The sequence below is a fragment of the Rana temporaria genome, chromosome 11 (assembly GCF_905171775.1).
Source record: "Rana temporaria chromosome 11, aRanTem1.1, whole genome shotgun sequence".
Taxonomy (NCBI): domain Eukaryota; kingdom Metazoa; phylum Chordata; class Amphibia; order Anura; family Ranidae; genus Rana; species Rana temporaria.
Genome location: NC_053499.1, coordinates 131,808,048 through 131,820,586, shown reverse-complemented (window position 1 = coordinate 131,820,586; position 12,539 = coordinate 131,808,048). Strand labels below are relative to the sequence as shown.

The 12,539-nt window shown below is 44.8% G+C and overlaps 1 protein-coding gene across 1 annotated transcript in view; it reads left to right on the top strand.

Moving 5' to 3' along the window:
- Positions 1–12,539, top strand: part of SLC12A3 (solute carrier family 12 member 3) — a 73,956-nt gene that overhangs the window by 38,032 nt on the left and 23,385 nt on the right. The window contains exons 14-18 of the mRNA XM_040329171.1: positions 1,064–1,165; positions 2,163–2,318; positions 4,609–4,708; positions 9,529–9,640; positions 11,982–12,116. Of these exons, the coding sequence (XP_040185105.1) occupies positions 1,064–1,165; positions 2,163–2,318; positions 4,609–4,708; positions 9,529–9,640; positions 11,982–12,116 (605 nt within the window). The remainder of the gene's footprint in view (positions 1–1,063; positions 1,166–2,162; positions 2,319–4,608; positions 4,709–9,528; positions 9,641–11,981; positions 12,117–12,539) is intronic.

Here is a 12,539-nt window from a genome sequence, read left to right as displayed (position 1 = left end):
CATATTATACTTTATTCTTTATCTAATATTAGTGCATCGCTTTGAGAAAGGGATTCCGCAAGACATCAGCTTGTGATCATTTTTTGCTGTATGTGAAATAAAACTATATGAAAATTTCAGAGAACTTTTGAGTGACTGTGTGTATGCAAGCCAAGCTTGAGCGGAATTCTGTCTGAAAAACCATCCGACTTTTTTCCAACAGAAATTCAGCTTGTGTGTACAGGGCATAATGCCCCGTACACACCATCACTTTATGTGATGAAAGAAAACAACGTTTTTAAAAACGTCACTTTAATTGACCGTGTGTGGGGGAAAACGTCATTTTATGTCTTGTAAAAAACGACCAAAAAAAATTGAAGCATGCTTCAATTTTATGTGTCGTTTTTCAAAACGTCGTTTTTTACTTCACAGAAATTGACCGTGTGTAGCAAAAAACGTTGTTTAAAAAGACGTTTTTTCACCCGCGCATGCCCAGAAGCTAGTTATGAAGTGAGCTTCAATGGAAAAACGTGGTGAACGTAACCTCGCTTTGCTAGAACATTGTGAGAAAAACAATGGTGTGTAGGCAACTTCGTCTTTGAAAATTGAAGTTTCAAAAAGGTCATTTTTTACTTGACAGAAAATGTCGTTTTTTTTCATCACATAAAGTGATGGTGTGTGTGCGGCATAAGAACTGAACTATCAGAGACTGCTGATTGCTCGGTTCTCAGTGCTCCATGAGCAAACAGCTGGTGACTGTCAGAACGAACTGCTCTCCTGTGATCCACAAGAGAAGTACAGCCAAATAAGCTTTGGGTGTACTTCTCCCTTAGGCCAGTTACACACAACATCTCGTGTGTAACTGTCGGGTGTAAACTGTCAGTTAAAAGGCATCATTTTAACTATATATATATATATATATATATATATATATCATTTTTTTTTTTTTTTTTTTTTTACATACCTACAAACTATTCTAGGTTGGCTTCCTACAATGTTTTGTTTATGATTTTTTTTTTATATAAAACTCACATTGTAAGGCCATATAAATACTCATGTGTGGTTATAATTTTGTCTTCTGCAGGTGAACTAAACACCATAGCACCAATCATCTCAAATTTCTTCCTGTGTTCATATGCGTTGATTAATTTTAGCTGTTTTCATGCTTCTATAACTAACTCACCAGGTAAGTATGCCAGTTTTTATCTAAATTTTATCTAAATTGTATCTAAATTTTATCTAAATTTTAGCTTTGCCTAAACAGAAAATGTACCTCTTGTCTTCAGTTCCTTCTGAAAACACGCAGTGCACTTCCTGGTATATGAGGGTGGCTATGATTGTCTGTCTCTACAGCCCTATAGCTGTATATCTGCAGTGGGAGATCATCTAAGGTGTTTCTGTCTCTGACTGCTAGTCTCAAGAGATTTAAGCCTCGTACACACGACCGGTTTTCCAGGAGCGCTTTTGCCTGGGAAAACCGGACGTGTGTATGCTTCCTCGCAGTTTTCCTGTCAGGAAAACAGCCGGAAATCCCGACAGGAAAATAGAGAATCTGCTCTCTATTTTCCCGTCGGGATTCCCGGCATTTTTTTTCTGCCAGATCTACTACTTACCTATGGGAAACACTGCAAGGCAGTGCCGATGGGGCATACACACGGCTGGGATTCCTGGGCCAAAGCTCCATGGCAGTTTTCCTGCCGGGGTTCTCCGCTTTCCCCTCGGTTTTCTCTGCAGACTTTTTACCGCCGAGAAAACTGAGTGTGTGTACAGGGCTTTAGAGTAATATTTGGTAATGTCACTCCTGTGCTGCTCACTGTTCTCCTTGCTGGAGGCTTTGATGTGAGGAAGCAAAACCCTGCCTCTACCAAGATGGCTGCCTTCACATAGAAAGATAGTGCAGAATAAGCCATTGTAAGTCAATAATGGGGGAAAGATCAGCTGCAGGGAGACCACCGATAATTATAAAAATTCATTTATTTTCTCTAGTGCTCTTTTATTTTTTAGTGCCCTTTTTTTGGGAACATATCTTCCAGAGTTCAGTTCCTCTTGAACCATACAGCACCAATCAGAGTTTAATTATCATTTCTTACAAGTTATATCTGTTTCATATGTACAATGTATCTTTCAGTGAAGTATAAAAAATGTATTTGATCTTTTATACATAATGTTTTTTTTCCTGTCAGGCTGGAGACCGTCATTTAAATACTACAGTAAATGGGCATCACTGTTTGGAGCAGTAGTGTCTATAGTTATCATGTTCCTGTTGGCTTGGGAGTCCGCTCTGATCGCTATTGGTATAGTCATATTTCTACTGGCCTACGTCTTATACAAGAAGCCTGGTATGTACACAGTGAGTTGTCTGCCCCTCAGCCATTCATAGTCCCTTGGGAGAGGAATTCAAATGTGGCACAGTTTAAATTGTGATAGTTTATTATTTAAAGTGTATGTACTTCTAAGAAACGTATAAATGTTGCTTGCTGACTCTTTTATGAAGAGATTTGTAAACACTGTTTCAATTGATGGCCGCGTGGTGGCGTCATATGATGTCCTGTCAGGAAGCGTCCCGATCGTGTGGCCACGCGATCTGTCACCGGCTGTGTCCACGGGATATCACAGAGTGGCCAAAATGTGCCAATCAATGCCCACAAATGGTGCCAGTCAGTGCCCACTACTAATTAGCTCATTCCTCTTCTTCCCTATCTTTTTTTCTGCTGTCTTTCTTTACGAAGTGTTTGGTGAAATTGTTATCACTGTGACAGTGAGTGATAAGCTCTATCAGAGCCCCAAAGAGCAGTAAAACCCTAACAGGGGTTATCATCCTTCCCAATCATTTCCAAAACAGAAACATTTTGTCTTTGTATTTTGCTGCAGGTGACCTAAGACAATTGCCCTATTGACTTAACTATCTATAGTTTATCAATGACAACCTTAATCATCCTCAGGACACCGCTGTCAGGTGAAAAAGTCAGAGGATATGACAAGTCACTATCATAGGATTCCCATCTGCAAGACTATGCAAGTGTCCCTATTACAGTATGAACGCAGTATGTTTCTTTAAAAAAAATGAAAAGACACATACCGTATTTATCTTCCTATAGCGCGCACCGGCATATAGCGCGCACCAATACTCTAGAAGGGAAATTCCTGAAAAAAAATGAATTGGCTCCTCTCGCATAAAGGCTAGAAGGCGGCACAGGGCGTGACCGCGAGCGGAGCCGAGTGCGGCCGAGCATAGCCGAGTGTACTGCGCTCGGTATATGTCGGCGGCGGCGCTCAGAGACAGCGAATCGGCGTATAACGCGCACCCACGATTTTCCCCTGATTTTAAGGGGGAAAAAGTGCGCGTTATACGCCGATAAATACTGTACTTTAAATATTTAAGTCTTTTAAAAAGTTTTAAAAATGTTAAAAGTTAAAATGTTTCAAAATTTTAGCAAAAATTTGGAAATGTGTGGGAAAATTAGAGTAGTTTTGAAGATTATAAGACCCCTTTCACACTAAAAATAGCACCTAAATAGTGCCTGAAAAACTCCTGCCCTGCAGTCTCAGTGTGAAAGTCTGAGTTCTTTCACACTGAGGCGATGCGCTGGCGGGACCGCTCCAAAAGTCCTGCCAGCAGCATCTTTGGAGCAGTGAGAGGAGCGGTGTGGTTTCCGCTCCTCCACCACTCCTTCCCATTGAAAACAATGGGACACCGCGGTAATACCGCCGGCAATGCGGGGGTTAAAACCGCACCACTAGCAGCCGAATACCGCCGCAATTCCGACTGTATAGCGCCGCTAAAAATAGCAGCACTATACCCGCCACCGCACCTCCCGCCCTGGTGTGAAAGGGGCCTTAAAGTTCACATTTGATATAAAAGAACCAGCTCTATGCTCATCAATATATCCTTAGATGTATTTTTAAATGCAAGCAGTGCCAGTATCCAGCCCCTTGCAGTCCCTGTGCAGTGGAGCTCAGTGAGGCAGCACAAGGAGCCAATCAGTTGGGCTGCTGTGCAAAGAGGATGCTGATAGGAGGAGTAAGCAAAGTTGTCCAGAGATAAGCTCATCAATCTGCTTTATATTGTGCAGTATAATGGTGGAGTGGGAAGGAGATCAGTTAAAGCCCCCTTACACACGATCGGAATTTCCGATGTAAAAATCAGACGGACTTTTTCCAACGGAATTTCCGACCGTGTGTATGCCCCATTGGACTTTTTTCCGAGGAATTCCATCGGAGTTTAGATAGAGAACATGTTCTCTTTTACTCCGATGGAATTCCGTCGGAATTCCGATGTTAGATTGGCCGGGTAAAAGCCTGATCGTGTGTACGGGGCATTAGTGTTATTGAACTGCAACACACGGAAATATCAGGTCTTTTGCCTTGCCAGGTAGGGCTGTGTTATATTGCAGAGCTGTATGTAAATCCCGGAACTGGATGGAGAAAACTACAAATCATTGGCAGGTAAACGTTATACAATGTATGTATTTCATCTGTGTATTTAGATGTTTGGCTTAAAATGCTGGAAGGCGTACTTGAGATGTAAGAAAAAAAAAAAAAACAGGATCTAGTGCTTCAATATTACATTTTTAATTTCACACTTTAATAGCTGAAGATATGAAAATGACTGTACATATTCTCATTTAGAGGCAAATTGGGGTTCCTCTGTGCAAGCTGGATCCTACAACATGGCTCTTTCCTACTGTGTGGGGCTCAATCAAGTAGAGGACCATATTAAAAACTTCAGGTAACATAAAATCTTGGCTTCTCTTTGTACATGCCGCCCTCCATGAGGAAAAGCGCAGACATTTCTATCTTTCTTCTGTTGTGTAAAAGCGTGTCAAAGCTTAAAAATAAAAATGTAATGCTTTAAAACGTACCAGTCCTTAGATGTGGTGGCTGTATTAGTTTCCTTTTTTCAGGCAGTTTATCTCATTATTTTCACTGTGTGTTTCTGCCAGTAACACACCTCCTAATCTAAGGCCCATACACACGGTCAGATTTTTCCTGCGCGCGTGTGTCAGTACACACACTGACGTGTGTATGTGTGTGTGTGTCAGTACACACAGACACACACAGACATGTAAGTCAGTGTGTGTATGTATGTCAGTTACACACTAAATTAGATCAGCATGTCTTTCAGGGTTGTTTCTGACACATGACCTACATACACCACTGACCTGACCTACATACACTGACCTGACCTGACCTGTCCTACACTGGCCTGACCTACATACAATGACCTGTCCTGTCCTACATACACTGACCTGACCTGGCCTGTCCTACATACACTGACCTGTCCTACATACACTGACCTGTCCTACATACACTGACCTGTCCTGTCCTACATACACTGACCTGTCCTGTCCTACATACACTGACCTGTCCTACATACACTGACCTGTCCTGTCCTACATACACTGACCTGTCCTGTCCTACATACACTGACCTGTCCTACATACACTGTCCTGTCCTACATACACTGACCTGTCCTGTCCTACATACACTGACCTGTCCTACATACACTGTCCTGTCCTACATACACTGACCTGTCCTGTCCTACATACACTGACCTGTCCTGTCCCACATACACTGACCTGTCCTGTCCTACATACACTGACCTGTCCTGTCCTACATACACTGACCTGTCCTGTCCTGTCCTACATACACTGACCTGTCCTGTCCTACACTGACCTGTCCTGTCCTACATACACTGACCTGTCCTGTCCTACATACACTGACCTGTCCTACATACACTGACCTGACCTGTCCTACATACACTGACCTGTCCTACATACACTGACCTGTCCTACATACACTGACCTGTCCTGTCCTACATACACTGACCTGTCCTACATACACTGACCTGTCCTACATACACTGACCTGTCCTGTCCTACATACACTGACCTGTCCTACATACACTGACCTGTCCTACATACACTGACCTGTCCTACATACACTGACCTGTCCTACATACACTGACCTGTCCTGTCCTACATACACTGACCTGTCCTACATACACTGACCTGTCCTACATACACTGTCCTGTCCTACATACACTGTCCTGTCCTACATACACTGACCTGTCCTACATACACTGACCTGTCCTGTCCTACATACACTGACCTGTCCTACATACACTGACCTGTCCTACATACACTGTCCTGTCCTACATACACTGACCTGTCCTACATACACTGACCTGTCCTGTCCTACATACACTGACCTGTCCTGTCCTACATACACTGACCTGTCCTACATACACTGACCTGTCCTACATACACTGACCTGTCCTACATACACTGACCTGTCCTACATACACTGACCTGTCCTGTCCTACATACACTGACCTGTCCTACATACACTGACCTGTCCTGTCCTACATACACTGACCTGTCCTACATACACTGTCCTGTCCTACATACACTGACCTGTCCTACATACACTGACCTGTCCTACATACACTGACCTGTCCTGTCCTACATACACTGACCTGTCCTACATACACTGACCTGTCCTACATACACTGTCCTGTCCTACATACACTGACCTGTCCTACATACACTGACCTGTCCTGTCCTACATACACTGACCTGTCCTGTCCTACATACACTGACCTGTCCTACATACACTGACCTGTCCTACATACACTGACCTGTCCTACATACACTGACCTGTCCTACATACACTGACCTGTCCTGTCCTACATACACTGACCTGTCCTACATACACTGACCTGTCCTGTCCTACATACACTGACCTGTCCTACATACACTGTCCTGTCCTACATACACTGACCTGTCCTACATACACTGACCTGTCCTACATACACTGTCCTGTCCTACATACACTGACCTGTCCTACATACACCGACCTGTCTACATACACTGACCTGTCCTACATACACTGACCTGTCCTGTCCTACATACACTGTCCTGTCCTACATACACTGACCTGTCCTACATACACTGACCTGTCCTACATACACTGACCTGTCCTGTCCTACATACACTGACCTGTCCTGTCCTACATACCCTGACCTGTCCTACATATACTGACCTGTCCTGTCCTACATACACTGACCTGTCCTACCAACATACACTGACCTGTCCTGTCCTACATACACTGACCTGTCCTGACCAACATACACTGACCTGTCCTGTCCTACATACACTGACCTGTCCTGTCCTACATACCCTGACCTGTCCTACATATACTGACCTGTCCTGTCCTACATACACTGACCTGTCCTACATACACTGACCTGTCCTGTCCTACATACACTGACCTGTCCTGTCCTACATACCCTGACCTGTCCTACATATACTGACCTGTCCTGTCCTACATACACTAACCTGTCCTACATATACTGACCTGTCCTGTCCTACATACACTAACCTGTCCTACATACACTGACCTGTCCTGTCCTACATACACTGACCTGTCCTACATACACTGACCTGTCCTACATACACTGACCTGTCCTACATACACTGACCTGTCCTACATACACTGACCTGTCCTGTCCTACATACACTGACCTGTCCTACATACACTGACCTGTCCTGTCCTACATACACTGACCTGTCCTACATACACTGTCCTGTCCTACATACACTGACCTGTCCTACATACACTGACCTGTCCTACATACACTGTCCTGTCCTACATACACTGACCTGTCCTACATACACTGACCTGTCCTACATACACCGACCTGTCCTGTCCTACATACACTGACCTGTCTACATACACTGACCTGTCCTACATACACTGACCTGTCCTGTCCTACATACACTGTCCTGTCCTACATACACTGACCTGTCCTGTCCTACATACACTGTCCTGTCCTACATACACTGACCTGTCCTACATACACTGACCTGCCTTGTCCTACATACACTGACCTGTCCTGTCCAACATACACTGACCTGTCCTGTCCTACATACCCTGACCTGTCCTACATATACTGACCTGTCCTGTCCTACATACACTGACCTGTCCTACCAACATACACTGACCTGTCCTGTCCTACATACACTGACCTGTCCTGACCAACATACACTGACCTGTCCTGTCCTACATACACTGACCTGTCCTGTCCTACATACCCTGACCTGTCCTACATATACTGACCTGTCCTGTCCTACATACACTGACCTGTCCTACATACACTGACCTGTCCTGTCCTACATACACTGACCTGTCCTGTCCTACATACCCTGACCTGTCCTACATATACTGACCTGTCCTGTCCTACATACACTAACCTGTCCTACATATACTGACCTGTCCTGTCCTACATACACTAACCTGTCCTACATACACTGACCTGTCCTGTCCTACATACACTGACCTGTCCTGAACAACATACACTGTCCTGCCCTGACCAAGATACACTGACCTGTCCTGACCAACATACACTGACCTGTCCTGACCAACATACACTAACCTTTCCTCCAACAGCCTAACTAACAGCCCAGCTCTAATACAACTGACATTTCAGCAGTGGTCACACGCGAGGAGAAGGCAGGCACTGCTCTGGAATGTGATGAGGGCAATTCTTATTATACATTGGATGGGTGTGTGCTGCTCCTCTGATCACTAAGCTCCCCAATCATAGGGGCATGCTGGCCCTTTAAGAAAGATTAATGGTAGAGGGGGCTCAGGGGGGTGAAGACAGACAGGGTCAGGGGATGGAAGGTTGAGGGAGAATAGAGGGTGAGAGGCAGAGAAGAGGCTGAGATTGGAGGAACTGTATGCAGGATGAACACAGAAGATTGTCTGCGCATCAGAAGAGGCAATGACAGAGAACTAGAGGCTGGGTAGGAGCGTGAGGCATACACAATCACTGACCTACCTCAGCCGTGGTGTGCCCGTCATAGTGCAGCCATGGAGGCTTAGGAGCCAAGGAGGAGAGGAGAGCCGCCGAGCGGGGATGCAGGAGCCGTACCGTGGAGAGCAAGCAGGGAGCGGGCATGGCGCGCCGGGCGGCATTGTAATTCCCGCCCTCTAAGCTTGTGGCGCCTATGATGGATGTCACAGGTCCTGCGGGATCAGTGGGACGTCCATCATAGGTGTTGGGCTCCAGAAGGCGGGACCAGCCTGCTATCGGAGTCGGCGGCATTTGGCAGGACTCGGGGCTAACAACGGCTACCTTAATGGCGGGACTCGGGGGTTTACGGGGACTCATTCGGGGCTCCAGCCCCCTTGCCCAGGCCTAACGACGCCCCTGCTCACATGATTTCATTCCCGCATGTCCGTACTGACTTCAGGGGCGATTTCAGAGACATCTGTGTGAGTTGCAGCACAGATGTATATACAAATCACACCCCGAAGTCGCCAAAAGTAGTACAGAAACGACTTTTGGGAATCGGCACGGCGCCGCAAAGTCCACGTTGCACCGATTCGAACGGTAGCCGCCGATTTGGCATGTGATTTGACATGTCAGATCGCATGCCAAATCGTTCCAATGTGAACCTGGGCTTTAGGACAGAATGTGGCTGCCACTAAAAGTCATTGTATGAGATTTCTATTTGCTAATTGTTTTTATCTGTTTTCCTAGGCCTCAGTGTTTAGTCCTGACTGGACCTCCCAATTTTCGGCCTGCTCTTGTGGATTTTGTGGGGACATTTACAAAAAAACAAAGCCTAATGATGTGTGGAAATATAATTATTGTAAGTGTCACTAAGTCTTATTTTGTTTAAAGAACTCATTCTGGCCTATATTGAAGTGTTAAAATAATTGCTACAAGAGAATTCAATACACTGTGTGGCTCCAAACTCAAAGCCAGCTTCTGAGTTCACCGTGCTTCACTCTACATAAAAGAGAATATTATTAAGCCACCTAAATATCCACACATTTCTTTATTTTATATATTTTACATTTACCAATAGGTACAGTAGTCTTGTGCCTATAGGTAGCAGAGGGAAAGAGGTAGCTTGTCCCTGTATACTAGGGTGACCAGACATCCCTGGTTTTCGGGGACAGTCCCCAGATTGAGGACACTGTCCCTGGACCAAGTCTGTCCCCGGTTTTGTCCCTAGATTGGATTTAAACAGGCTGAGGCAATTTCAAAGACAGTCAATGCAGAGCAGTGCCTCCTGCCTGCTCATCTCCTTGTCTTCCTCCACTCCACACCCAGTAGACAGTCCCAGTTGACAGTCCACACTGTTGGGCAGACTCGCCCACTAAAAAACAATGGGATTCTGCGGACATGGTATTTCAACACATAATCCCGAAGGCGGCTAAGAGGGGGAAAAAAAGGAATTCAGGAGGCGGCAGTATCAACTCCTGAATGCCTGCAAACTGCCTCTGGAAAGCAATTCACCACAGATCACTTTTCAGAGGGGTGGCAGAGGCCGCGAACCATGCAAAAGAGGCTTAAAGATTGTAAAGGCTCGGTTTAAAAGAAAAAAAACATGTTATAGTTGTCTCCTCTGTGCAGTTGGTTTTGCACAGAGCAGGAAAGATCCTCCTCTTCTTGGGTCCCTCTTTGCTGCTCCTGGCCCCTCCCTCTTTTGAGCACCCCCTCAGCCTGCAGCTTGCTACAGGGGACACCCAAGCCGAGTCAGAACTCCGTCTATCCATTCAGACACGGAGCTCCGACCGGGCCCCGCCCCTCTCTTTTCTGATTGGCCAATGGCACCGCTTCTCTGTTTGGCTAATCAGGAGGAGTGTACTGAATGGCTGAGGGGATCGTGGACATCGCTGGAGAGTGAACCCCCCCCCCTTGTTTTACCTGGAATTTCCCACGGCAGAAATGCGCTTTTCCTCTGCCCGGGGTTCTCGGCTGTTGATTGGATAGATTGATAGCAGTACAGCCATTGACTCCCATTGCTGTCAATCAAATCCAATTATGCGAGCACCGGGGGCGTGGCCGAGTCTTACATTCGGCATCTATGGACGCTGAATGATGGACTCGGGAGCGTGCCTGCAAAGCGCTTCTCCAAGGTGGTTATCTGATAAAAGGAGGAGCCGCGAGAGCCGGCGAGGGACCCCAGAAGATGGTGTTCGGGGCCACTCTGTGCAAAATGAACTGCATGGTGGAGGTAAGTATAACATGTTTGTTATTTTAAAAAAAAACCTCAAAGCTTTACAATCACTTTAAGGGTATTTGCCCAATCCTCTAGTTTTGTAAATATGTCTGTAAAGCTGGCCATAAACTGATCGAAATTTGGCCGGCTCAGCAGGAACTGGCTGAATTTCGATCCATCTATGGCAGGGGTCTCAAACTTGTGGTCCTCCAGCTGTTGCGGAACTACAAGTCCCATCATGCCTCTTCCTGAATGAGTAATACGTGTAACTGTCAGCCTTGCAATGGCTCATGGGACTTGTAGTTCTGCAACAGCTGGAGGGCCGCCAGTTTGAGACCCCTGATCTATGGGCATCCTGATTGTACTGAAGTTGACTTATCGATCGACTTCAGTACAACCAGCCATTTTCTTTCCTTCCTGTGGTTGAAGAAAAGAAAAATGCATAATGTATAGTCTGCCTAAGTTTTACAATTGAATTGTTGCTGTAATAGTAAATAGATAGTGTTCCAAATATAATATTATCACCTATATGCTCTCAGGGAATGTGAATAAATAGCAAATACAAAACTCTGCCTAAGTAAGCTCAACAAACACGTTGCAATTGTATTGTATAATGTACTTTTAGATCTACCAAAAGGGCTTGTCTGATTGGATACACATTGATCATATAGATTAGGTAGGTCCTTATATTCCATAGTTTTGGAAAATTAAAAGTTAATCGTACAAAGATTGTATCGTCAGATTGTAACATGTATGGTGACCCTTAGGTATTTACTTTTTTGGATTCTTCACCCTTCAGGTTTTTTTTGCTACTGTTACTGTTGCTGCAAAAAAAAAAAAATATGATATAAAATGTACATAAAATGTAAAACATACAAAATATATTAACAATGAAAAAAATAATTATGTTAGTTCTGGGAACACCTCACTGTTAACCTAAAATAAAATACAATGAAAAATATCTTCTGTGTTCTTTGCAAAGGGTCCACGAAAACAGAAACTCCAAGAGCTGAACCCAGAAGGTCACATCAAGTGGTTGAACAAGAGAAAAATCCGAGCTTTCTATACAGGTCTGATTGCAGATGATCTGCGAAGTGGAGCTCAAATGCTGATGCAGGTATGTACAGCCTTTTTATGTCTTATCATGTAGAGTTTAAGGCCGGATTCACACTAGTGCGGTGCGAATTTCAGCTCTCTTATATCTGCAGAGAGATAAGAAAACTATTCAGCAGATCATCTCCATTTTAGATGCAAATTTGGAGACCTGGGAGAGGGGAGGGGGGAAGTGTATTGAGGTGAATGAGACAAATCCTGAAGAGAAATGAACACATCTGCGAAACAGATGCGTGCCCATAGAAGATAATGGGCCTGAATTCGCACCTGAGCCGCAACGCAATGCCTAGAAAACGCACACTTTTTTTCTGTCACCCATCTTGCTACTGGATGCCTTACCTACAGATGTGCCTGTCATTATCTTCACTCATGTGAGTTGCCATTTGTCTGTTACTATTTTTTTTTTTTTTTTTTAGAAAAAAAAAAA